A 26854-nucleotide genomic window follows, 5' to 3' on the forward strand; every position below is an offset into this window, starting at 1 on the left:
GGGCAATCCCTCCCTCACACAGCTTGGATTCCATGCCTGGTGCCCCAGGTCAGGGATGTCCCTTCCTGGCTCAGGGCACACTGACTCAGATCCAACTGGCCATCCCAGGACCACAGGTGCCCCCAGGACAGGGTGTCCCTCCTGGCTCAGGGCACACTGACTCAGATCCAGTTTGCCATCCCAGGACCACAGGTGCCGCCAGGACAGGGTGTCCCTCCTGGCTCAGGGCACACTGACTCAGATCCAGTTTGCCATCCCAGGACCACAGGTGCCGCCAGGACAGGGTGTCCCTCCTGGCTCAGGGCACACTGACTCAGATCCAGCTTGCCATCACCCTGGTGCCTTTCCACAGCACTGCTTTCCAGGGCCTCACTCCCCAGTCTGCCCGTACATCCAGGGTTACCCCATCCTGCAGCTCTTCAGGTGCAGCATCCAGCACTTGCGCTTGCTAAACTCCACATGGTTGGTGATTGCCCAGCCCTCACGTTTATCAAGATATCTCTACCTCCCAGGGAGTCAACAGCTCTTCCCAGTTTTGTGTTGTCAGCAAAATTTCTCAGTATCGCTTTGAGTCCTATCTGAGTCATTTATGAAGACACTGCAGTGCTCTGGCCCTAAAACCGAGCCCAGCAGAGCCCCACCGGTGACTTTTTGCCAACCCTGCCTGAACCTCCCCGGGTACCCAAATCTGTGTGACCCCTGGGCAGTGCCAGAGGAAGATGTGAGGTGCCTCTGTGAGATGCCAAGCACCACGTGCTGAAAAGCAGCACCTTGGGGTTAATTCATTGCAAGAATTATGTGGGAAATTGACCTACTACTTATGAGGGCTGAATGCTCCATTCCTACACTTGGAGAGAAAATTAACATGAAAATTACTAGAGAAATAGAGAAACCTAATAAAATACTTTAAAAAAAACTATTTATTTTTGTTGCCATCACAATCCAAGGCAAAACTGCTGCCTCATTTTATCTCTGCTTCAAATGTATCAGAGGATAATGAAGACTTTTGCTACTGTTTGATGCATCTCACTGTCTTGAAGTTATTTTGAATATTCAAAGGCATTCATGTTTTTGTTATTTTAAAAGGAATACATTGGACCTGGTAGGTCAACACCATCCAGCAGAGCATTACGGAAGAAAAAAAAAGGGAAATTGTGGGTTTTACTCTGAGTTATAATGTAGATTCATTGTTTCTTAAAAAAAACCAAAGAACTAAACCAATAAAGTGTATTGCATTGCAATTCATTGCAAATGGAATAAGATATTTTTAATTAAACTCTGTCACTGCAATTCAAATAAACTGTTTGGGATTATTTTTCCAAAATAGGGCCAGGCTTTAACGCAACTGAAAATGCAGAGCAAATTGAGTGAAAAAGGAAACCACCTCCAACATCCTTTGGTATTATTGCGTCATTAGAGGAGTGTAATTTGAAATAACAACACCAAACATCTTTCCCCACACATTTTTGCATGGTTTCCATACACACCTCAGGGAAAATTTATTCAAAACCTGAAAATAATCTGAATAGGTAGAACTATACAGTTATGACTAGAGCACAAACTACAATAAATAGGAAATAAGTGGTTTATTCGTTAAATAAGGAGAAGAAATGTTTAAGGTAGAAACCCCTCTTTTCCAGAGACACAATCTGTGTCACACACCCCTGTCAAAGCCCCACAGGCAACTTTGGACTCAGAGTTCCCGGAGACCTCGGAGGAGCAGCTGGGAAAAAAATCATAAGATGAGAAAGCTTTAAGATTTTGACAGCAGAGTCAGCATTTTGGGTCCAATTAGAGAACAAATAAATGATTGGAAAATGAACTTGAGGGGCTCTTAGCTACGGCTACGAACCAAGACAAGTTTAACGACATCACATTCTTGATCCTGCCTGTACTTTTGTGGGCAGCATCTGCAAGATCTGAGAGCCTTTCAGAGGCACCCGGGACGCGCAGCGGGATTTCTCCGAGCCTCGGGGCCAGCGGGGTGCCCGGCCCCGCCTGTGCCCCGCCCGGGAACCCCCGGGCCCGGCGCCGGGCACAAAGTCCGCCCCGGGGCGGGCCCAGGTCGGCGGATCCGCCCGGCCCCGCACCTGCCCCCGGGGCCGCCCGCCGGAGTCGGGCCGAGCGCCGCGGAGCTGCTGCCGGAGCGCCCGCCATGGGCGTGGGCTATGGGGGGATGCGCTGCGTCAAGATCCTGCTCTTCATCTTCAACCTGACCTTCTGGGTGAGCGCCGGGCGGCGCGGGGCCGGGCGGGGCCGGGCACCTGCTGCGGGTGCCGGGGGTGCCGGGAGGGTGGCACGGGCGCGGCTCCCTGCGGGAATGCTGCGGGATCGGCTGCCCGAGCTGAGGCTGCGGGAGCGCCCGGGCAGCGCTCCCGGCTTCTGCTCGCTCCCTCTGCCTGGGAAAGCACCGGCTCGGTGTGAGATGACATTGCTGAGCAGAGACAGCATCTGTCTAAACTGATCGTTTAAAGTAGCGATCATTTCCCCGGCAACCACGCGACTGCAGGAGGAGGCTGGCAGAGGTTCCCCCAGTACAGTGCAGTTAGCAGAACATTTCACAGCATCACGGTGCTTTTTACTAATGTCATTTCTAATAGGGAGCCAACAGCTGCTACAAGATCATCCTAAGACAAAGTCCTCGCATCACCCCAAGAGATTCAGGGAATGCTGTGTTCATTCTCCTCAATTGCACCTTTTCAATAGTCCCACAGTTCCACGCTGTTGAATTCACGCTTTCTCTTCTCTCACTTTCCCTCATGCACTGTTCTCCCTTCAGCTTTCCAGAAAACAATCAGCAATGTCATCTTCTTAAATGTCTTTTTCTTTCCTTCTGATTCACTGGGGTCTTTTTAAAAGAAGCCACAAAGTCATCCTGTTCAGCCTCTCTGGACCAAGCAGTTTTGGGCTTTTGTCTCCTTTATTCTTGAAGCACAGTTAAACCAAAGGCTGTTCCCTCGTGGTGACAGCACTGCGTGCTCCGGGGACACAGTGCTGCTGTGCTCGAGCTGGAGGGGCAGTGTGATGCTGCCCAGCTGCAGCTGCAAGGCAGCAGAAGGACAAAGCTTTGTGTTATTTGTTTCTCAAAAGTGACAAGTACTGTGTTTTGTTATCTGCCTTTTCGCTGAGATGGAAGGAACCATCTCTTCAGCTGGCTGGGACATTCATCCAGAACTGCCAGGGGCACTCCACAGCCTGGAGAGGCCCTGGCTGCCCAAGGCTGCCAGCAGGGAGGTCCCCATGCTGTGACAGGGTGGCAGGGGACCCTCACCCTCTGCTAGGACACATCTGTGAGGAAAGCCATGGTCCTGAGCTCTCCAGCTGTACAATTGCCTGCTCTCTTGGCTTGTGGAGCTGTGCCAATGGATCGAGTGCCAGGGAATGCAGGACAGGTTAGGGGAGCACTGTGCCAGGCTGGCACCCCCAGCAGGTGTTTGTGAGGGAAGCAGCAGGTGTTTGTGAGCCTTGTCCAGGTTGTGCAGGTGCCACAGGCTGAGGCTCTGGGCCTGGACAGCAGCAGGACACTGTGCCAGTTCCTGGGGGATGCTGGAGCTGCCTGCAGGACACACAGCTCTGCTTCTGGGGGATGCTGGAGCTGCCTGCAGGACACACAGCTCTGCTCCTGGGGGATGCTGGAGTTCTCTGCCTGCAGGACACACAGCTCTGCTCCTGGGGGATGCTGGAGCTGCCTGCAGGACACACAGCTCTGCTCCTGGGGGATGCTGGAGTTCTCTGCCTGCAGGACACACAGCTCTGCTCCTGGGGGATGCTGGAGCTGCCTGCAGGACACACAGCTCTGCTCCTGGGGGATGCTGGAGCTGCCTGCAGGACACACAGCTCTGCTCCTGGGGGATGCTGGAGTTCTCTGCCTGCAGGACACACAGCTCTGCTCCTGGGGGATGCTGGAGTTCTCTGCCTGCAGGACACACAGCTCTGCTCCTGGGGGATGCTGGAGTTCTCTGCCTGCAGGACACACAGCTCTGCTCCTGGGGGATGCTGGAGCTGCCTGCAGGACACACAGCTCTGCTCCTGGGGGATGCTGGAGTTCTCTGCCAGGTCACACAGCATGATCTGTCTGGCACGTGGTGAAGCTGAGACCTCTGTAGATCTTTCCCCTCAAACAACATGCTGTGACACTCCTTTGTGACCTGGTCTTGTTCACATTAAAGGGAATTTTTCCTTGCACTTGACAGCATCTATCACTGGTTTGTAATTTCTGTGATCCAAGATATCCACCCAGTAACAATCCTTGTACCTCCTAGTTTTGGTGGGGGTCCCCTGCCCCTCTCCATTTCTCATGAGAATTCAGGCCCAGTTTTGATGATTAAATGACTGACAAGGTTTGAGAGTCTCTAGTAAGTTCAGAAGCACCACTACACTGAAGACTGAAAGAAACAAGTACATTGCACTGTAATAGGAATTGTTATCAGACCCTGGCAAGTGCTGTATAAATTTTCTGACAGTGCAATTCTGAGCTGTGGGATTTCAAGAAAGCACAAGGTGCCAAGACACTGCTGTGATTCTTTCCAGCTGTTTGTCACTGTAGCCCTGACTGCTGTGTTTGTGTTGCAGCTGGCAGGACTGGCTGTCATTGCCTTCGGGCTGTGGCTGCGCTTTGGTGGGCCCATGGCAGAGTTTGCTACAGACAAAAAGTCCCCGGAACTTTTCTTCATGGGTAAGTGACAGTGCTGGGAGGGCAGGTGACACACCTTGGTCAACAATTTCTGGGCTGACCTACACCAAACTGGACATTCTGGTGCTGTGTGCCATCTGTGTGATGGCTTTTGACCTTTCTCTGCTTGACAGCCACTTCCTTAGACCTAACTAATCTCTTCTCCTGGATTTGATCCAGTCCCCACATATCCTAAGTGAATTGTGCTAATACTCTCAGAATAGAAGGTGAGACAGGTCAGAGACTTGTGGGGCTCACCAGTATATCCCTCCAGAGTTTTCTGTGCAGCTGCCAGCCAACAAAACAAGTGTGCTTTCAGAATGTTCCCAGAACCAGGACAGCAGCAAAATTCTGCTCAGCAGTTCTCCCTGTGGAGGCCTCAGTGGGACCAAAGTGCCAAAGTAAATCCTTCCACAGCTGAAAAGTGCCACTACCTGGTGTTCAGTCACCTCAGGAGCTGTTTGTCCAACCTGGGCAGGAATCAGCTAGTTCCTGTGCCTACAGAACTGGGATTAGTCACATCTAATTTTAGCGTTTAAGATAACTTTTGTCTCCCTGGGATTTCCAGGTGTGTTTTTGGGACCTGTGCTTCATATTTATAGATACCCTTAAATAGCTGCTGTCTGGGACTGTCAGCAACTGCAGCTCTCTGTCCCTGGCAACTGTAGCATACCTTTACAGCAGAAAAGTAGGATTTTTTTTCTGTTTGATACATCACCCCTAGAGATGGACCCAATAAAAACCCATTGGTGCAAACATTTTTGCCATCTACAAATGCCAAGTGTGAGTGAATACCCAGTCCTGCCCTGGCCATCAAGCCACTCTGACAGGGTGGAAGGACTGGGAGCTGACCAGAGGTGTCCTCCAGCAGGTACCTGTCACTCCAAGATTGTGCAGTTACCTTAAATACCCCGATGCTCTCAGTGGAGGCTTTGACTCAGATCCACCACAGCCCCAGGCCCAGGTTTCTTTAACACCTGCAGCCAGGCTAGAGGCACAGAACTGGCTGTGCAGCAGTGGGTATAGATGGTGAGAATGTTATGTCCCTCTGTTTCCCTGGGATTTTGTAAGGCTGAATAAAAGAGTAAAACTATTCAGATGAAAATGTTGTTTGGGACCTGAGGATCATTGTAAAACACATTGCAGCACCTCCACTGACACAGAGAGCCAGGAAGTATGATTTACTTTTTCTCTTACATCTGAGCTGCTGTGACAGCAGCATATTAGATCACCAACTTCATTTCCAGCTCCACTTTATACCTGCTGAATTCCCTGTGCTGTAAGTTGGAATGCTTCCCTTCCTGATCCTCTTATGTTTGTCCCAGGAGAGCAAACAAGACAAAAGGATGTTCTGGCCTTCAAAATCAAGTGCTGCTGGAAGGCAGAATGTGCTACATCCTGTGCTGTGACTAAGCACCAGTGCAGCCTGGAGCACACGGTGTAAACAAGATACTCTTTGGTGCATGTGTATTTAAATCTCAAAAGATGTAGTCTGCTTCTGCCCTGAATAGAAACTACAAAAGCTGTTCAAAGTTGTTAATTTTGGGAAGTCCTGAGGAATGTTCTTGTAAAAGTTTCATCAGACACCATGACATTCAGCTTTTGGGCTGCCACACGTATTTATAGAGCTGCCTGTTGAAATATGTAACTGTGAGAGGAAGTGCTGAGGAACAGGGCACAGAGATTTCAGAATTCTTTTAAACTTGCACTTTGGACTGAATTCTAAAGCAAAGTTTTGCCCTTTTTTTGTAATAGACACTGAACAGAGCATTCCTCTGAAAGAAAACCAAAGAGTTTTCTGCTGCCCTCCCTCCCTCATTACAAACCCTGCTAAATGCTGTGACTCCTGGGCATCTGATGCCACAGCTGAGGCTGTGCTGAGGCTGTCAGCAGTGTGGGACCAAGGCTGTGGTAAAAGGACAGGGAGAAGTTCAGTTACAGTGGGTTTGCAGCAGACAAAGCTGCATTTGAAGGTCATGCTGAAGAGCTTTCCCTCTCGAGATTTCAGCTCGGAGTCCCCCTTGGCAGTTGTGTATTGGGCCTTTCTCAGAGTCTCTGGGACTGTTGTTTATTTGGCTCTGTGTGTTTGCTCTCTAACATGTTTTCTGGGTGGCAGCCAGGGTTTTGCATAGGAATTCTTAATATGGAACACTGTGCAGCACAGCAGGAGCAGCTGCCCTGAGGGCTGAAAGAGAAAGCAGATCAGCAATATAACTTAAAATATCAACATATAGCTATACATCCAAAAATAATTCCTTTATCTCAGTTCCACTGATGGCTTTTGTGGCTCCTTGTGATAACCCAAGGCCCTGGGATCACATCAACTTTGTGTCAGCGCTTGGACCAACAGTGCAGGTACATTTGGAGTTTGCTTTGTAGGCTGAAATGAATCACCATCTTCTGAAAAACAGTTAATTTTCTTTCTTCTAAAGGGCAGCACATTCTGCTCTTTCTATACCTGGACTGAGCTGCCAGCCGAATCTAACCAGCTTCTTTCTTCTGCTTCCTTGTGATTGTTTTTTTCCTGGATCTGAAATGTTGGGTTAGTGTAAAATAATTGATAATTCTATCCCTGCATTTTCCATTAGACCAGAGTGAGTCTCCTTAAATAGCCCTGTTCTTTACCAGCAGCCCAGCTGTCTTTTCTGCCCCTGGAATAGTTCGGGCCATGACTTGGCAACCAGGCCTGTTCATCTTTTCCAGCCACTGAGATGTTTTTGTTGGTTGGAGAACAGCTTACAGGCAGCAGTGCTGTGGGCAAGCACATATGTGTTCCTAGCTTTCTGTTGCTTGTGGTTTTGTGTTTGGTGATCCATATTCCCCACTGCAGTTTGCAGTGAAAAACCTACAACAGAAAAGGTTGGAATTGGAACACTATGACCCACGCAGCCTCCAACCATTTTACCAGACACATCTTACACTGGAGGCTCCTAAAATTGCATATCCTCTCCCTGCAGCTCCCCAGCTTTTTGGAGTTCCCTCTACAGTGGGATATATTTTTATGTTACTTCATCTCACAGTACAGTTTTGTGCCTGTGCTTCAAGTGATGAAGCAAAACTGTGGCTCCCCTGTTCAGCTGCAGTTCAGCTCTGGTAGAGTTCATAGATCCCTCTCTTAGCTGCACATGAGAGAGAAAAATGAAAGAAAAAAGGATAATTGCATCAAAGGACAGTAGCTGGCAAATACCTCTTTATCTTTTTGTGACACTGCACTGATCAAATGGAGAAAAGATCTGTGGAATTAAGGGAATTCCCTTGGATTGCTCATCCTTATGGAGACTCCTGTACAAAAACTGGGAAATTTTTTACTGGGCAGGAAGGTCTGCAAGAGTCAGAAGGAAGTAAGATGCTTGTGAGAACCCAGGGTGTCAGCATTCCTGTCTCACAATTAATTGGTGCTTTCTAATTCCTTGTGATACTGCTGGTCTTAATTTTAAGAATAACTGAAGCACAGCAGTACAGACCAAGTGCTGCTGAGTGCAAGTAGGGCATTTGTGAAACAAAAACTGATCTGGGGACTTCTTAAGGATCAGTTCCACATCCCCATTCTTCCATCTCTGCTTTTGGTGGACAAAGGGCAACAAGCAGGACAAACTCTGTATTCCTCAGAAATGAAGTGCAGAGGGTCCCATCCCTGCCAGCACCAATAAAAGTGAAGTGTGTGTACACAACAAACCCCCTCAGGAATGGTAACAAAAGCTGATGAATGCAAACAAATCAGTCTGGGTGGCTCTTTCTCAGCCCTGAAATGTGGCTTCTCTTGCACAGCCAGAGCTCTCAACCCTCCTATGCTTAATTCTGTTCTCTTTGTTTCAGTCCCATGATCCAATCTGTGGTCCAGGCATCCATCAGGGCCAAAACAGCTGTGGACAAAAATTTTAGGGTGATAGTGGCTTTTTCTTGGGGTCAGTGAGAGCAGGAGTGATGCTGCTGGCTTTGAAAGGTACGTGGATGGAGCGTGCCTTAGGATATGAAGTCATGTCTGGAGCTGAAGGATATTAGTAGCTTTTCTCCATAGCAGTGGATGCCCATACAAACAGGAGCTGGCTGGAGTTCCATCCATGTGAACTGCAGTTCTCTGCTCCTGTGCCTCTCTTTATTCAAGTTCTATTCATGTCTTTTGGAGTCAAGCACTATACCCTTAGTCAACAGCATTTTCTCTGCTAAATCCCCACCTCTCAAACTCCACCAGCCTTTAAAATGAGAGCTGTTGGCAAAGCAGCCCCTGTGTAGAGCAACCACAAGAAGACCATTAAATGATCCTGCCATCATGTGTTGGATAGGCTTTCAGTCTGTACTTAAGCAATGAAATTGCCTTTCTTCCTATCATCTGTGTGCAGCTCTCTTTTTCTGTCTCTCAGGAAGAGTGGTTTAGAAAAGGATGATAAGTGGCCATGAGTGGAAAACGGAAGCTGCTGTACTGGAAATTCACTTTAAAAATATGACACCACCCCTACCACCCCCTGAGAAAACCTTACCAAAAATGAAAGTTGTTCCAAAGTCTTCGGTCTCTGTTGTGCATCACAAAACCTTGCAGCAGTTCCTAAGAGTTAGCATTCCCCCTGACAGAATAAAGGCAAAAATAAAGGCAATTCTGACCAAATGAGCTAATTTAGCCTAGTGTGACAATCTCTCCATCTACCTCGGGGTGATTGCTGTATATTTGCAAGATGCTGAGGTTCAGGAAGCTTTTTTTTCTTTAATCACTTAAGCATGATAATGCACTTTGTGCTTTTTGCCCATTAAATTGTCCTCCTGGGTGCCTTCTCCCACCCTCCTCTCCCTGCTGTAGCTGTGTAAAAGTCAGCCAGCCCCACCCCACAGCCGAGCCCACAGTTACCCCATTTCCTTCTGCTCCCTCCCTGCTGTGATGCTGAGCCCTGCCAGCACCGAGTGCCCGGGGTGCCCTGAGCCCCCTCGGGGACACCCAGGCTCCAGGAGTCCCTGTTCGGGTCCGGCTGCCCAGGCCCAGCCCAGAGCTCACACAGCAGCACCGGGAGCTCTGCAAAGAGCCACCTGCAGGGGGTGACCGGGGATAAACCTGCACTGGTCCTGCGGGAAGGGAAAGGGCATCAAGGTGCTTCCCATCCCTGGGTGCCCCCAGGACGTGGCTGGTTACATTCATGTATAACCTCAGAGGATGCTGAGGCCCTGGCACAGGTGCCCAGAGCAGCTGGGGCTGCCCCTGGATCCCTGGCAGTGTCCAAGGCCAGGCTGGACAGGGCTTGGAGCACCCTGGGACAGTGGAAGGTGTCCCATGGCAGGGGGCTGGAACTACAGCATCTTTAAGGACCCTTCCAACCCAAAGCATTCCATGATTCCATGATTCCTGTCATTGGAGCAGCACCCCACACTCCAGGGTTGCTCAGGCTCCTTTTTCACACAGAGTCTCTTTAAGAGAGCTCTACATGCTCTGAAGCAGTTCCTACATAACAAGCAAACCAGTATAACCCATCATAACTCCTGTTCCTGGCCTGTGTTTTGCTCTGACAGAGCTGAAAATACATTTGGACTGTCCACTTTGAAGCCATTAAGAGGAAAGTGTTTTGTCTACTGGAAATAAAAACAAACCAGCAACCAAAAAGCCCTCAGCCTCCTTTTTGGGGCTTGTCAGTTCAAAAACATCTTCAGGAGGGTTTGGATTCAGCTGGCTCATGCACACACACAGGATTAGCCAGAGTGTCCTAATCTAGAGAGGATTGCAGAGAATCACGAGAGGATTTCAGAATACCAAATGACTGAGTATTACAAAGGCAGAAGAAATACAGTGTCAACAAAGTGATGCAAGTGGTAACAGATAATGTAAGCTGTACAAACACTGACAGAGTTTAAATTAGTTTAAATTAGCTACAACCACACATGAACATGATCTTAAACTCACAATCAGTTGCTGTTGACAACAAAGTGCTTTCCTTACTGCAGCCAAACAGGCATCTAAATGTCAGGAAATATGAAGAAAGGAAATGGGAATCCAGCTGAAGAATCTTAATGTCATTGTGTCCATTTGCAGTGCACTCCTGAACGCTCTGTGGTTCCAGTCAAAAAGGATGCAGTGAAACTAGAAAAAGGACCAAGACATTTGTGCTTCTGGCCCCAGTGTCACTGTGACCAGCTCCCTTGTGAGGAAGTTTTCCCACACTATTCACATCATTACATGCTAGAATCCATTGCCATGGGGGTCTGTGAGTGCAGCCAGGCTAGGACAGCTCCAGCTGGCACAGGTGTGCTGGTGACACTGAGTTCAGAGCAGCCTGTGGGGGTGGCAGGCACTGACAGAGCCTTTGGGGACAGCTTTGGGAACACACTGCCTCCCATGAATCTGAGCCATAATTATTTAGGGTTCTGGGATGCACGTGAGCAAGGTGTGTAACAAGGGCTGGTGTTCTGTGGGAAAGAGAGGAACTGGTCTGGGAGGTTACATTACAGTGAGGCTGATTTTAAATTGAAATTCAGGATTTGTGCATCAGCAGTAGCCTCCAAACTGGCTGGTGCCTGTAATGCTTTTGTGCTTCCAGGAAGATTAACCACGAAATCTCTGCTGAATTCACACCAGACACTTAATCAGATATATCCATTATGCTCAAATTAAGGATATGTTCCACTTCTCCAGAAATTCATGTCACTTTAGAGGCCTCTGCAGCTTTTCTCTAGTTCTGTGAATGTATTTTATAAATAAGTATACAATGGAAATTTCTAGTAACAAGCCTGTTTCAGGAGCTGAGTTTGGTGCCACACACACAACCGTCCCTGTCTGGACTTTTTTTTTTCCAACTCCTACGTGTGTTTCTCATATTTTCCAGGAGTGTGTCTGTGCTAGAAGTTCCTTGGTGCTCTCCTAAGGGCTGGAGAGCCTCAGTCCTTCCATGGAGGAGGATATCTGCCCCTGGGGCTGCAAGGAACACACAGCCCCAGGAAAATCCCTTCAAGCCCTGTTTGGGTCCTGGGCTCTGCTGTTGCTGCTGCTGGGTCCCTCACCCCCAGAACAGAGCTGCTTGTTCTCTCCGTGGAGTAGGAACAGTTGGGGATTTGTTCAGTGTTATTTACTCAGCCCAAAAGAGAGGAAAAAAAAAAAAGGAGAATTATTTCAAATGGAAAGTGCCCATAGCAGCCAGGTAAACAAGAAACCCATGTGAAATAAAGCCAGACAGAGACAGGGTGTGTTTGTCTGCTCCTGCTGTTGGCAGGGATTTGTGCCTCAAACCTTCAGTGAGACTTAGGGAAAAACAAACAAACAAACAAACAAACAATCAAAAGCAGCTGTGGGAGTGGGGTCTCTTCCAGAGTCTGAAATTACATCTCTTCCAGCCCAGGCTAATCCTTCCCTCACTCTTGGTATATATAAAAATACATTGCAGCCAGTAGCTATAAAATTCCATCCTTGGAATTCTGTATCCTTGCTAATCACAGAGGCTTTGTACACTCAGAAACAACACACAGAATCTCTTGATCCTTTTCAAGGTGCTTTTTGAGACTTGCAGATCTCCTGTCTCCAAGTGCAGCCCAGGAAGGGATGTGTCCTTATCTCAGAGGGGACAGTATCTCAGGGAGGAGCTGTGTGCCACGAGCACTGAGGCTGATCCAGAGGTCTGCTGACTTGTGGATCTGCCATTCTTCACTACTGGGAGCCACAGGATGCTCTGAGACTGCCAGATAACATTTTAATTCCCCTTGTAATTGCAAAGCAGAGTCTGCTAGAAAATGGGAATCCCTCCTGTTGGAATTTTCACGGGGAATGCCCCCATTTGACAATTTCCTTTCAGGAAAGAATGATTTTCCCTATGGGATGAATAAAAAAAACAAATACACATAAAAGCTGCTGCTTTATGGCTTTCCAGATTTGTCATGGCAAAATAAAACAATGGCAGAAGAAGGGGGTTCCCCTCTTTCACTCACTACATTACAGCCAGAAGGGAAATCAATTTGCTTTCAGGTGTTCTTTCACTTGACTCACTGCTAAAAGGAGAAGTCTTCATTCCTCTTCACATCTATTAAAAAACTTTTTTTTTTTTTTGGGAGGGGGGTGTCAGCAAAGCAAAACAAACAAACCACACCCCAAAACCTCAATATTTCCTTACAAAAAAAAAAAAAAAAGATAATAGGTTCTGTTCAAAAACCCCCAGTCCTGTGACACGTTGTTTTTCATCCTCTTGTGGTAATGAAGAAGCCCCTATTTCCTCCAGAACCCCTCAGTAATCAGTGCACTGGCTGTGTCTGCCTAAATCAACTGATCTTCTGTCAGATTTGCACGTGGATTTTCATCTTTGGAATGTGCCTCTTCATCCCCTTGCATTCAGGGGCTGAGAGTGAGCAGTTTGTGGGTCCCAAATGCAGGTGGAGTAAATACTCCAAGAGTGGCCAATCACAGATGGCAGACTCTGTCTCTGGGGCCAGCCTGGCCCTCTCGATGCCACAGCAGCGTTCCTGCTCTCTGCATTCCCTGCTCTCAGTTTGGGTGCCAGCCCTCTCTCCTCTCCATGAGCACACACAGACCAGACAGCAGAATTGCAGGAAATGAACAGAGGCAACAAGAGGTGAGAGGAAAAAAATTCACAAAGGCCACAAACCCTTGCTTCCTTTCCACCTTGTACTTTTTTCCTTCTGCTGCACAAAAAGCTGCAGCTGCAGAGTCTCCTCATCATTTTCCACTCACCTAAACAAGCTCTCTACCCTGACCTGACTCACGCACTTCTTTTCGCCATGTTGAGCTTTGCGGTGAATTTTTTGTGTCAGTTTGTAGCTCTCAAACCTGTTCCATTCTGTGGCTATAAACTGACTTTTTTTTTGTTTCCCTGCTGTGCTGTAGATGCCAAGTCGGAGGCCATGCCAAGGCTTTGTACTTTACAATGGAAGTGCTGATGAATAGAAGCTGATTAAGGCTTTCCATCCTGCTTTTTAGGAAGGGATGGGTTTTAGCAAAGCTGAGGTACTTCTGACACTGGATACTATTGCAAGGCAAGGTGTGATATTAATCACCAAAAGTCTGGATTTGCACTGCTGGCCCTGACAGCTCTCAGTGCTTGATGGCTTTAGGTAAGGCTGGGATTCCAAGGGCTGTGTGCCAGACATTGCCACCCTTTGCTTTTTTTTGTCTTTCTAGAGAGTCTCACTTTAAATTTAGGTCTGTTCTTATCAAGAATTTGAGGTGAACATGCCTACATTGCTGTGTACAGCCCTCTAGGAAAAGAAATACCAGATCCTTCTTACAAACAAACACCATCCAGGATATTTCTGCACCTACAGCTTTGATATTATTACAAACTGGTTTAAACAGAAGAGCAAAGAAAACTAAGTCTGTGAATAAAACTGACTGAACACAGAAATGTTCAAAATCTACCCAAAAAACATTATTAAAACCAAATGAAGTTAGGTGTTGGTGCCAAAAAATGGATATATTTTAATTAACAGTAAAAGAGGCAAAGAGAAAGAAAGAGAAAAATAAAAGGCAGAGGGGCCATGGACAGGAAGAGAGTGGCAGGGTTAGGTGGAACCGTATCACCCACCCCAGGGGCCCAAGGATGTCTCGTTGCTCCTCTCCCTCTGCTCCTCTGGGTGGTGAAGCAAAGTCTAGAATCCAGTGGATCAATAAAGGTTTGGGGCAGGAACACCCCCGTGCCTCCTGAGGGGGGCTGGGTTTGCCCCTGTCCCTCACAAGGCTCTTGATCTGTCACATCAAGTGCAAGTCTGGGAACCCCTCGGGGGGCCTGGGACAGGCCATGACTCTGCTGTCCCTGCAGGGTTGTGGCTTTTCCCGGGGTGCAGGGCACACAGCTGGGCTCCTGTGCCCTGGGGGATGGTGGTTCACTGCCTCTGACCAGAGGGCTTCTCTCAGCACACACCCAAACCTCTCTTCCTCCCACCCTTTGGTGTGAGACTCTGTGTGAGCCCGGCCACTGCCAGCCCTGGGCTGCAGTGTCCACCAGCAAGGTGCTGAGCTGGATCCCTGTGAGTGCATCCCCAGAGCTGAGCTGAGCTGAGCTGGGCCACTCTGTCTTGAATAGGTCAGGATGTGGTGGTCCTGTTTTGCTACAATAGGCAAAAATCCTTCCTGAAGATGTTTAAGCCATAAATTATAACATTTCCATCTCTGACAGACATCCTTCCTGGAAGTCATCTTCCACTGAGCATCCCTGGGTGTAGGTGCTGGGAAACCTCTCGGTGCAAGCTCCGGAGTAGCTTGGCCCCTTTGACTTCTTTCAAGCTACTCTTTGTGTGTCTCATGGAATATTCAGAATTGGAAGGGATCCACAAGGATCATCGAGGCCAAGTCCTGACTTCAGGACAACCCCAAAATCACAAGTTTCATTCCTGTGTGAAAGATTACATGTGTGTATATATAGTAGAAAAGTAAAAATACCATTATTTTTGTGGACATTTTAAGTGTGACCATTATTTTCCATCTAGAAATAGCTGGGTATCAGCAAGTGGTAGTCCCAGGCTGAGAAAGGACAAAGTGGGATGAACTCTCCTGAGCAGCAGATGGAAGAAGGTGGATTTTAACTCCTGGCTGGCTTGCTGTGGGGCTCAGCTTTGTTTAGTGAGTGGTGTGAGTTCTTCCTGTAACACGCCTTAAAAGGGAAGTTCTCACTGAGGTAGTGGTTTAGCTCTGAGTCATGCGAGTGAAATGCTCAGGCTGTTTCTCTGACAAATGCAAATCCAAATTCCTGAAAGTGGTCTCACCCCAGACTCACAGAGCTTTGTCTTTCCTAGCTGCAAATAACAAAAAGAAATGGGAAGACTCCTTTCCTGTCTCCTTACTCAAATTTATCTTTGCTAAGTGGCCTGATAAGTACAGGGACAGGAGTAGGGAGTGACACGCTGAATACGTCCAGGAAACATCTTTGTAATTACACTGTTTGTTACCATGGAGATCCCAGGAAATGGCAGTGTTGGTGTTTGGCTGGTGAGCACCAGGTTCTGCACCTGAGCAAGGGCTTTTTGTCTTTTCCAATTCATCTTCCACCTGGCTGGCTGACCTTTCTCCCCTGAGCCATAAATATCTTTGTACAGCAGTAAAAACCAGTGCTGTGCATGTGTACAAGTACAGCCTGAAGAATGCTCAGTCCCAGCAAGTCACAGGTGGCTGAGTATTAAAAATCCAGAAAACATGGAATAAGAACTGCCAGCACAGACAGCAAACAGCATCCCCCCAGCACCGTGTATATTACAGTTAGTAGGGCAAAGCCATATTCCTTGTTTTATTGCTATTTATCAGAATGTATCTCTCAGCAGGAACTGGGGCAGAAGGAGGGAGGGGAGGACAAGGATCAGAATAACTGGGATAGACACAGAGACTGAAGGGTGATGTGGCAGTGAATGGGCAGCAGGCAGGAGCTGGCCTTCCCCGAGCAGGCTGCACCAGGGAGGCAGAGCAGCTGGATGGAAGCTCTGCACTCAAACATTGACTGGTTTTACATTTTCCTAGCAATTGCAAACTGTCACCTGGAGGATTTTCTAGTCCAGGTTCCACAAGGCCTGCTAACAGCAAATGCCAGCAGCTCTGCTATCCCTGGGTCGGATTTGATAATAATGTTTACACTGGTAACTGAGCACACTCAGGGCCCTCAGTGGAAGCTTGGGTAGTCCCGGCTGGGAGCAAGGCTCACTGTGCCCTCTAGTGCACTCTGCCTGCAGCTCCACTGTCCCTCACAGAAGGACACGAGGAGAAGGAAGATGAAGCTCTTTTCCCCAGCAGTGGCTCAGCACGGCAGATTTCTGTGCTTACTGCACAGGACAAGGACTAGAATTACACAGCACAGTACCAGAGCCAAGGCACAGCCCCGTGGTTGTGGTCTGGTGGGAGCTGACCCCCACAGGAACCTGAGTGCTGCCTAAGCACAGATCAAAAAATGCACATTCACAAGTGAGGAAAGAAAAACTCTGTACTCTGATTTCCTTTTATCCTAGATAAAGCCCATACAAAAAATAAAAACAAAATCAAAACACCAGTTGAATAGGTGTTTCTAGGTGTCAGCTTACACTGGGGTCCTGGATCTGGATGGGGCTATGCTGCCATCTCCCATGTTCCTCTCAGCTCCCCCACTGCAGAGCATACAGAACATTTCCAGCCCCAGGTTTCCCAGGAATAAGCTCTGTAGTAAAGCTGGGCTTTTTTTGCCTTACATTGCTTATTGCAGAGGTGTAAGGGGGTTCTGGGTGGTATGAGGCTTGTTCTTTCTGCACTGAGCTGAACCTGGGACAGCAAACTGGGAAGGAGGAAGTCACAGATTCCTATCACAGAATATTCTCAGTTGGAAGGGATGGACCAACAAGGATCATCAGGTCCAACTCCTAAGCGAATGGCCCATCCAGGAATGAAACCTGCAAAGTTAGTGTTTTTAGCACCATACTCTAACCAACTGAGCTAATCTCAAATTGTCTTACTTCTCCAAGAATTCTGAAGAAAGTATTGCTCTCCTCCTGTGGTCAGAGAACCTTTTCTGTGTAACCAGTTTTGTGAGAGCCAGAGACCTTGTTATACCTGCCAGTGGGTGGGGCTGATGAAACAGGTAGCAGGCTTTGGGGAGAGAAACCTTCTGAATTGTTGCCTGGCTCTGATTTCCACAGGACTCTATGTACTGGTGGGAGCAGGGGCCATCATGTCAGCAGTTGGATTTTTCGGGTGCTGTGGAGCAGCGCGGGAGTCCCAGTGCTTAATTGGAACAGTGAGTAAAAGGTTTCCAGTGCCTGGGCTGTGCAGGGAAACCATCCAAAGCATTCAGGGCTTGGTGTCATTAATGGAAAGATCTTTACAGTCCTGACCTGAAAGGTCTTATGTCCTTTTCTTGGTTAATCCAGTTTATCTGGACTCAGCAGCCACCATGCTATTGCAGAGCTGGCATACATGCAGAGGTGCCCTTGCTTGTCCCTTGTGATGTAGTGCCTGGAATTATTCTCTGATTTTCCTGGAGCTCCCTCTGAGCCACATCTTTGCCATTTCCCCTTGGTTTGAATGTGACAGGGAATCTGCCTTGGCAGCCCTGTGCAGAGCCCCCTCAGGAGCTTTGGTTCAGGGTCGGCTGTTGGGGCCCGGGGAGGATGAGGTGGCAGCCCCCATGAACAAGCTACACTCATGAGAGATTCTCTCCTTCCTCTGCAGTTCTTTGCTTGCCTGTTGGTGATATTTGCAGGTGAGGTCACTGCTGGAGTATTTGCCTTCATAGGCAAGAAAGTGGTAAGTAGCAAACAGCTTCTGATGTAATGATGGGGTAGTTATGGATTGCAGTGCCCACTGCCTATGGACCTGGCTCTTCCGTAGGAAAACTTTCCAGGAGACTTTTCCTTGCAAGACTCTCTGACATTCTTATCTGGAGCCAATGACAGCTTGTGTTATCACAAGTTCAGAATAGGATGAATTTTTTTGCCTCCTTTCTTCAAGAAAAAGTGGAGGTGTGGCTCAGCCTTGAAGGAACATCAAGGGGAGCTGTAAGAAAAGAGGGCATTGCCTGGGAGAAGGGCAAACAAATTTTGGCACTGAGCTTCCCCAACTCAGAGTGTTTAACCAAAGCACAGAGCCTATGAACACTCTGAGCCTCTGAATGGCACCAGGCCACAAACCCTCCTGGCTTTTGAGTCACCATACCTGGTTACCAGGCACAACTTTTTGCCCTGGAGGTTGAGGACACAAAATGAAAGTCTTGGATCAGGGGTAAGACTGATTTGCAACTCACTTCGTGTGATTTCTGCAGGCAATACAGGAAGCCCAGAAAATCTATGAAGATGCTTATGAGGACTACATGAAAAACCCAGTGGGGAAGATGAACAGTACCATCTATCGCTACCACGTGGCTGTGAGTACTCCTCCACCTAAACACCTCCTTCCACTGCTCCACTGTCACACTGCCCATTAGAATCCAGAATTCCTCCCTCTGAGGTATGGCAAAATAGAACTGAATGTACTTAAATCCCATCAGAGACTCACAACTCTGAGAGTCTCCTGCGGGCTCGGTCAGAATTCTGGTTTTTGGATCTCGACCTTTGAAAGTGCAATTAGCCAGGCTTTGAAATTTCTGATGCTTCTGGTCTTTGTGTGCAGAAGAAATGACTGTTAGGCTCTTCTGGATATTGAAATCCACAGATAAATACTTGCAAATGCAGTGAAATATCTGCATCCCTCTGCATCTGTCAGAGAAAACATGACCTGTGTCCCAGGACCTACAGTGTGGCTGAACCAAGTCAGTGAAAGACCAAAAGCACATGTGTGACACAGTTCAGGCCACCCAAAAAGTGAATGTCTGAATTGGAGTTACAACCTGTGACTTCTTTAATCCTGTTTGTGTCCATCTTGGATCTGCACTGCCTCCCATGGAGAGCAAGCCCAAGCTTTGTTGCTCCTTACAGCAATTCCCACGTTCTTTAGAACAAACATTTCACAACCTCAGACCCTTTTGTCCTTCTCCCATAGCTCTTATTTCTGACCCAAAGAGGAATTCCAAGCATTTTGTGGGAGATAGTCAAACAGGAAAAACAAACCCTCTGAAACTCTGATTTATTACTGTCTCCAAACCCAGCACGATGTTGTGTCAGAAATAAAATTCCAGCATTCTCTGCTGTACTTCTTGTGCATTGCCCATAATTCTGTGATATTTGAACTTTCTGCATTCTCCCTTTAACAACTCCTGTTTTCTTGTAAGCCAAGGATCTGCTTTTCCCAAATCCACTTGTTTGCTTTGTTATGAAATACTGTAATAAAAATCCCTTCTGGTCATTGTTGTTAATACAAATGTGACTGTTTGCTGTGGCCTCAGACAATTGAAAGTAATTTTTGAAAATTTTGTCCCACACAGTTGGAACTCTACCAGAAGCAGCAGTTTAAATATAGAGAATAAGGTTATTATTTGAACTGTACAAATTCTTTTTTTTTTAGTTATTTATTGTCTCACTTTCAGTATGAAAGCGTGTCCCTAAATCAGGACAAAATAATAACTGACTTTCATTATGAAACAGTCTGTGGTTTCCCCTCTTTGATCCTCCATCTCTCTCTCATTCAGCTCCAGTGCTGTGGTAAAGGTAATGTGGAACAACAAACAGGATTACCCTGTCCAGAGAACATCCAGCTGCCAAAGGCAAGTGTCCTCTGTCCTGCTTGTTCTAATCACCTCTTTGTGTCAGGTCTTTAGTAAAATTGGAGACACATTCTGTAAGTAACAGAAAGGAAGTTCTTTTTACCTTGCAAATTCCAGCATGAAATTCCTTATGGAATGGAGCAGAGTGGAGGCAGAATTAAGCTGGAGGTCATAATGCCCTCAGTCATGACACTTGTTTGTGGCATCCCATGGTAACTGAGACAATATTGCACCATCTGAAAGGAAAAGGGAGAAGGAGGGAACAGAACAGGACCCCAAATTCCCCATGAAAGCTAGATTTTGGCAAGTGTCCACCTTAGTCATGCACGGAGCCTCCTGACTGGAAACTTCATTGGTGTTAAGAAAGATGTTTCTGTACTTTCTGTCTTTTCTGGAATCTGCTTGTGAGTTCAATGTCAAAATGAAGCACCAAACCTCTTGATTTGGCATGGTCTGTTATATAAAGGAGTTTAAATTTAGGGAGAAAACTGAGTGTAAGAAAATTACTTGCATGTGTCAGCCTCTCCAGGCAAGAGGTACAGATGCCTCACCAGGAAAGGGAAGATGCTGGGAAAATTATCCAGCAAAACCCAAGGTTTAGATGCAGGAGTTAGGATGGTGACTGCACTAATATTTTTGTGTTTATCTGGGCTCAGTGAGAGCAGCTGATAGAATTTATTGAAATATAGATTTCCAGGCATAAAAAAAATATTTTAATTTTGTTTTTAACAGAACTGCCTGGCTGAAATTCAGAATGTAATTGATACTGAGCTGCGCTTAGTTGGAATTGTGGGAATTGCAATTGCTAGCATCACAGTGAGTAAATCCATGTTCTCCAATCTCCCCTTGAGCCCAGTACCCTGTCCCTTACTCAAAGCTTTGTGGAAGGTATTTTGCAGCAACTGGTGAGATTCCTCAATTCTTCTTGCTTCCAGTGTGTCTTCTCCCTGGGAATTGCCCCCATCAGTGCAAGCAGAGCTGTGTGACTGTGCTTTTCAAGTTCATTTTGTGTCCTTATACAGGATCCCAAATAATGGTAACCTTTTGTTGTAAGAGTAGGAGAGCAGAGGTCACATGAACCCAACTGAAAAGCAAAAGGCTGTAGCAGCATTTACTGTATTCCAAAACAACTGCACCCTGATGCTTTCAATCCTTTAGGATACATTTCTGAGTGTTCATGAGGAACAGAGAATTCCCATTAGAGCTGTGGCCAATAGATGTCACCCTGTCCCAAGGACACAGCAGGACCTGCAGGCTGGGGCTCACCAGGCTTTAGCACAAAGCTTTTCCCAGCACGTCTGGGCCATGAATTCATTCAGACTCAGACACCAGCAGCATGAGGAGCCACAGTATGAGTAAAGAAACACTCCTTTAGCTGCTGGGAAGAGCAGGACCTTCACAGATTTATGTGGACACTGAAAAGCAGCTGAAGGGTTTCTGCAGGTAACAGAAACCATGGTGTGCAAATGAAACAATCCTGGGGTTTGAACGAAACATGAAGGGACTCAAAAATACAGTGGGGGTGGGACAGAGATCAATAACGTCAAGGACACACCAGAACTGGCATCATGTCCCCTTGGATCCCCACCTCAGACACAGCGAAGGTCCTGAAGTGACCACAACAGCAGCAGAAATGCACCTGCACCTTTTCCTGTGCTTGTTTCTGCCACTTGCTGGGCTGTGAGAGCTCAGCTGTGCCCAGCCTTGGGGACATGTGTGGGGAGGGAACATCAACCCAGTGCTTGAAGTGCCCATCTCCCACCCTTAGCAGCGCAGCCTCGGGGGCAGCTGCTCTGCAGAGCTGACCTGTGGCGAGAAGCAGAGCCTCTGGCAACAGCCTCTGCTCTCTGCTTTTATCATTCCCTCTAGTGACCAAGCTCCCTGACACGAGTGGGGGTTTAGGTTTCGTGTGCAGTCTTGCTCTTGAGCACAGAACTATCCAGAGCTCAGCAGCAGCTCCGGGGGCTCTGCAGTCACCCTCTGCTCTGACTCTGATGTGTGTCCTGTTCCATTCTGAAACTCAGAACACTCCAGGGAATACCAGGATACCACCAAGAGTCACAGTTATTATGTGACTTAAATTGATGTTAGTAACATTAATATTTGGGGCAGTTGTGCTTGGCTGGACATTTAGAAACCTGTATGAAACCAGTGTGAGCTGATAAAATCAGTGAAACCTCCTCCATGTTTATTGTCTGATGTTTTGGGGTTTGTGGATGGAAGCAGTCACCACTCTGCCATAGGGACCTTCGGATTGTCTGATGTACAAATTGTTTTATAACTGTTTTGTAAGTGGATCCCTAAATCACATCCCTTCTCTTCTAGATCTTTGGCATGATATTCAGCATGGTTCTGTGCTGTACGATCCGTAACATGAGAGAAATGATCTAAAACTGTCACTGCACAACTGTGCCCCAGGAGTTCCAGACTAAGCTTACAAGAAGTGCTCTTCTACCCAATTTAATAATTGTAATGCATTTTAATCAGTGTTTTAACATACTGAGAGGAAAATATCCTGTTAGGTGATCAGGTGAATTGTATTAGTTACAGTAAAACTGAAGTGGACAAAAAAGGGGTTTAAAATGTCCTTTTTAATGAAAAAAGAGCAAAGATGCATCTAAGACTAATTTGATTTTTAATGTTTATATATGTGCAATTAAGAGTTTACACATGTATAGACTTGTGTAAGCATATGCATGTGTCTCCTTACCAACACCTCTGGATGTGAGCAGGTCCCTGGAGGTGCAGTACCTGTCCAGGTAGATGCCTGCAGATGGAACACGTTGTGTGTGCACATCCCCCAGGGACACAGTGCTCAGAACCCTCTCACAGAGCCCCCGTCTGCCAAGAATTAGCAGAGGGACAAATGCCATTGTAAAAAGGAAGACCTATGATCCATTTTGTGACTTTATTTTCCAAAGCCCAAACAGAACAGAACTAATAAAATTGTACTTTATTTAAAAAAACAATTAATGCCTTAGGGCCTGCTCCAGCAAATGTGAAGAGTAGACCCACTGACTTCACTGCCATGCAGAGACTGGGTATTTGTTTTTTGTAGGACTGGACCCTTCATGCAAATGCAGAAAGCTCTGGGGGAGAAAACACATCCAAGCAGATCCAGGCTAAGGAAGAGGGGGAAAGAGGTGGGAAGCTGGCAAGACCAGGCAGTCATTTGGGACCAACTGCAGTGCAAAGTGTGCTGAAGCTTCCCAAGCTAGGCTGAGATACACCAAAAAACCCAACTGTGAGTTCAAGGGGCCACTAGAATCCACATTCAGCAGCCTCTTTATCCCAAAAGCCTCACTGTGGCTACAAGCTGGTGCAGGAGTGGAGCCTAGGTGCAGAAAAAGCAGCCCCTTTGTCAGATCTCTAGAGAATCTAACTGGCCTGTGGAAGCCAAACCAAGAGCGAAAGCATCAGAAAAAAACACACAGCACTTTAATATCCTCAGTTTCTGCTTCTGTGACTATCACAGCTTCCACGGGGCTCTTACCTCAACCTCTCGCCCCTTCCTGGGGGCAGAAGGCAGGAAAGAAAGATGGGACATTTTTACAGAGCCATGAAGTTTTCTTACTGGCACCTTTAGATTGCTTGTCAGGTATAAAAATTACACTGTGTGCTTGAAATACCTCAGGGCTTGCGTTTACATAGTTTTATTCTATATTTTAATTTTTCTATTTGTCATATTTATTCATAAGAGAATGTTCCTTTTGAACCAGCCTAGAAGGGAGAAAGGTTGTCCCCAGAAAAATGAGTTACATCAAAGGCTCAGGATCTCTTAATTTTTGGCTTACTTGAGATAATTCACCATTTCAGAGAACAACTTTTTGCTAAGTATGCCCCCATAGCAGCAGATCTGGTGATCACCAGTTCAGATTCCTGATGCAGTTTTTCCAGACATGCTGGGGAGAAGTTCAGTTAAACTACACATGCCAATAGACCATTGTCTAAGAGGCCTTGGAATTTACAAGTCATGGGCTCCTTGTTCCACTGAAACACAGGGGAACAAACTGGGATCTCAGGAAATATGTTATGTGTGGGATATACCACCCTCTATCTAGAATTTATTTTTTATCTCGTATTCCCCAAAGCAACTCAAACTCCCATCAGTTTTCTGTCACTTCAGGACTTGGGGAAGTGCTGCTGCTCCAAGTCTCTGGTTTAGTTGACACATCTTGCTGTGTCTTACATGGATTTCTCTTTTCCAGTCATCCAACCACGAGCTGTGGCACTGCACTGAGAGCTGGGCACAGCAGGCACTGACTGAGCCACGTCCAGGCTGGGCTTTAGGCTGGCAGGGACACGTGAAATCACACACCAGAAAAGAGTGAGGCTTGTGTCACTCTGTCACAGCTGATTAGCAATGGATTAACTAAAAACAGGGCCTGGGACCTCATTCTGCAAGAACCAGCACAGGAAGCAGGGCCCTGCTCTGCTGCTTGCTCCTAAGACAGGCTCAGCTGGGAGACCAGCAGTGCCAGCAAATCCATGAGGGTGTCAAGCTGAACCTTAGAGATCAGTTTAACACAGCAGCCAGCAAAGCCATCCTGGCTCCCAGGTGTGCCTGAGACTGTCCCCACAATGGCTGTGCTCTGGAGAGATGGTGGGGTAGTGCCCAGCTGGGGTGTGCTGTCCCAAGGTAGTACTGGCAGAAAGAAGAAACTCTTGTAAAGTGTCATTTTTGCCACTCAGGACAAGCCAGCTTCCAGGAAAATCAGTAAAAATAGCACCAGAGCCAGTGGTTCAGGTTCCAAGACTGTCGTCCTACAGGGATAGAAACTCACTGCAAATAAAGCAATTTCCTTGTTTTACATTCCCCCTCATAATTACAGTATTCTATTCATTTTAAACACATCTACACATTCCTCACATTTGTAGCACCAGAATGTAATGACAGGACCAGAGTTTATCTTTTTATTTATTGTTTCTTGAGTAAGTTGGAAGATGCCCACTCCTGCTTGGAGATGCACTGAATGCCAAGGCAGCTTGCAGAACCTGCTGTGCTTCCCCAGCCCTCCACTCCCCCAGAAGTACAAAACCACCCCAGTGCCTTAGGAAAACGGGAAAAAGTGGTAGAAAAAACCTTCTATAAATTCAGACTCGAGCCACCACACTTTCTGCTGAAGTGTTTTGGGTTTATGATTTGGTTTTTTCTTCCTCTAAAGAAAGCATTAATTTTCTGAGCATTCCTGCATAAGCTCTAGGGTTGCAGTTATTTAGGTCTAGGGGATACTTGCACTGCACACCAGGAACAGGACAGTACCTGTTACTGGTTTAGTTCTCTAAGTTATTGCTATAAATTAAGCTGGAAATCAACATGTTATTCATATACTAGTGCCTTTAACAGAATCCAGGGATAAAGGTCTTTTGTAGTTTCCTGCTGTTGTGAGGTGCTTAATATAATTACAGTTTTCTCTGCATCTTAGTCACTGAAGGTATTTTTCAGAATTACTGCCACATAAGGCAGCAAAAATACCCATTTATCCTGTCCCTTGCACCTGTGTCAGAGGAAAGTGACAAAAGATCAGATCTCTCCAGGTGGTATAATTTTTAAAGCACATCACACACGTTTTCTTATTCTCCTGTCAGTTTGTTCTAAAGCATAAAGATGTTGATGCCCTTACTGTGTCTCTAAACACCCTTATTCACATTTCCCTTGTCTAATTTTTCTAAGTTACTGATCTCAGTGGGAGCTTCCTTTGTCACAGGGAATCCTCAGCCAGTTTTGGTACCTCTCAGAAATCACACAGCAGCTGATGGAAGCTCAGCCCTGTGATGTCACTGCAGTGAACAGTAGTATTTCACTTGTCTTGATACTGATAAGTTTTATAACAAAACACGTTTCATGTGTCTTGAAACAGAAATTGAGTTGTTCTTAAGCCCTCAAATGCTGTATTGCACAGCCTTTGCAGGCTATGGATTAACAGCATCGGATGCTGTGCATAGGAAATGTACAGAAATAAAGCTTTTCAATCTTTTTCCTCTCTATTGGTGCTCCAGCCACGAGGTTCTCCAAAACACTAACCAATTCCTGGATAATGTCTCTGGCACAGCATAAATTCTGATTTTGGAGAGAACTGGCATTTCAGTTCATGCCGCCAAGTCTGTGGCAGAATTACCTCTTGCTTTGAAAGAAAACAAACTTAACTCTGTGGCTGAAATTAGCTTTCACTTCCCTATGATGTGTTCCGAAGTGGCGTTTTATCAGCTTTGTGTCTTGAATTTGAAACAACTTCCTAATAAAAATAACCTGGAATAAACGACTCCCGGAGAGAACTCGATCCGCGCGGCCAGAGCCCCCCAGGCCCTGAGGGCACCGCGGGGCTGCCTCCGCCTCACCTGCTGCGTCCAGGACACCGGTGGGCTCCAGGTGACGGAGCAGCCTTCGGCCAGCGAGGCAGGCAGGGCCCCGGACTGGGGACTGGGATTGGGATTGGGTTTGACATTGGGATTGGGTTTGGGATCGGGATTAGGACCCGCCGGGATCCGAACCCGGCACTGCCGGAATTCCCCTCAGGGACCGGCGTGCCGGTGAGGCCCCGCCCACTGTGGGCGGTACTCGCTTCCCATTGGCTGCTCGCTCGGGCGGGGCGGTGCCACAATCCCACAATGGCTTGGGCGGGAAGGAACCCTAAAGCTCTTCCCACTGTCCCAGGCTGCTCCAAACCCCAATGTCCAGCCTGGCCTTGGACACTTGCAGGGATCCCGAGGCAGCCACAGCTGCTCTGGGCACCCTGTGCCAGGGCCTCAGCACCCTCACAGGGAACAATTTCTTCCTAGTATCCAGTCTAAAGCTACTGTCTGTGTGAAGCCCTTCCCCCTTGTAGTCTCCCTTCTGGTACTGGAAGGCCTCAATAAGGTCACCCCGAAGTGATCCTGTATGTTGGACAATCCTCTAGGTTGGACAATTCCAGCTTCCCAGCAGAGGTGCTCCATCCCTCTAATCATCCTGGTAGTCCTCTGGACTGGCTCCTGCTCCTTCCTGTGCTGGGCGCCCAGGGCTGGAGGCGGCTCTGCAGGTGAGGGTCTCACCTGAGCAGGGCACAGGGGCAGGATCCCCGCTCTGAATGCTGCCCACGCCGCCTCACACACCGGGCAGCGGCGGCGGCGCCGGCGGGCG

At 47.4% G+C, this 26854-nt stretch overlaps 1 protein-coding gene and 1 long non-coding RNA gene across 4 annotated transcripts; one reads left to right on the forward strand and one right to left on the reverse strand.

Annotated features, from left to right (window-relative positions):
* The first annotated feature begins 1746 nt into the window (after positions 1-1746).
* Positions 1747-25997, forward strand: TSPAN2 (tetraspanin 2). Of its 2 annotated transcripts, none has more exons than XM_064398847.1 (8): positions 1747-2224; positions 4573-4675; positions 17237-17334; positions 17769-17843; positions 18358-18459; positions 19660-19734; positions 20467-20550; positions 20670-21914. In XM_064398847.1, exons 1-8 carry the CDS (start codon positions 2156-2158, stop codon positions 20718-20720), a joined length of 657 nt encoding a protein of 218 aa, XP_064254917.1. In that variant the 5' UTR covers positions 1747-2155; the 3' UTR covers positions 20721-21914. The 2 variants fall into 2 exon arrangements, with proteins under 2 accessions (XP_064254917.1, XP_064254916.1); XM_064398846.1 differs by lacking the exon at positions 20670-21914 and adding an exon at positions 22060-25997 and having other exon boundaries at positions 1896-2224.
* On the reverse strand, positions 3644-26209 carry LOC135286000 (uncharacterized). Of its 2 annotated transcripts, XR_010350579.1 has the most exons (4): positions 26074-26209; positions 19838-19970; positions 9151-9234; positions 3647-7791 (listed from the first exon to the last, which is right to left on the reverse strand). It is a non-coding gene; the product is annotated as an uncharacterized LOC135286000 (long non-coding RNA). The 2 variants fall into 2 exon arrangements; XR_010350578.1 differs by having other exon boundaries at positions 3644-9234.
* Positions 26210-26854: the final 645 nt, after the last annotated feature.

This window comes from Passer domesticus, chromosome 25 (genome assembly GCF_036417665.1).
Source record: "Passer domesticus isolate bPasDom1 chromosome 25, bPasDom1.hap1, whole genome shotgun sequence".
Lineage (NCBI taxonomy): Eukaryota > Metazoa > Chordata > Aves > Passeriformes > Passeridae > Passer > Passer domesticus.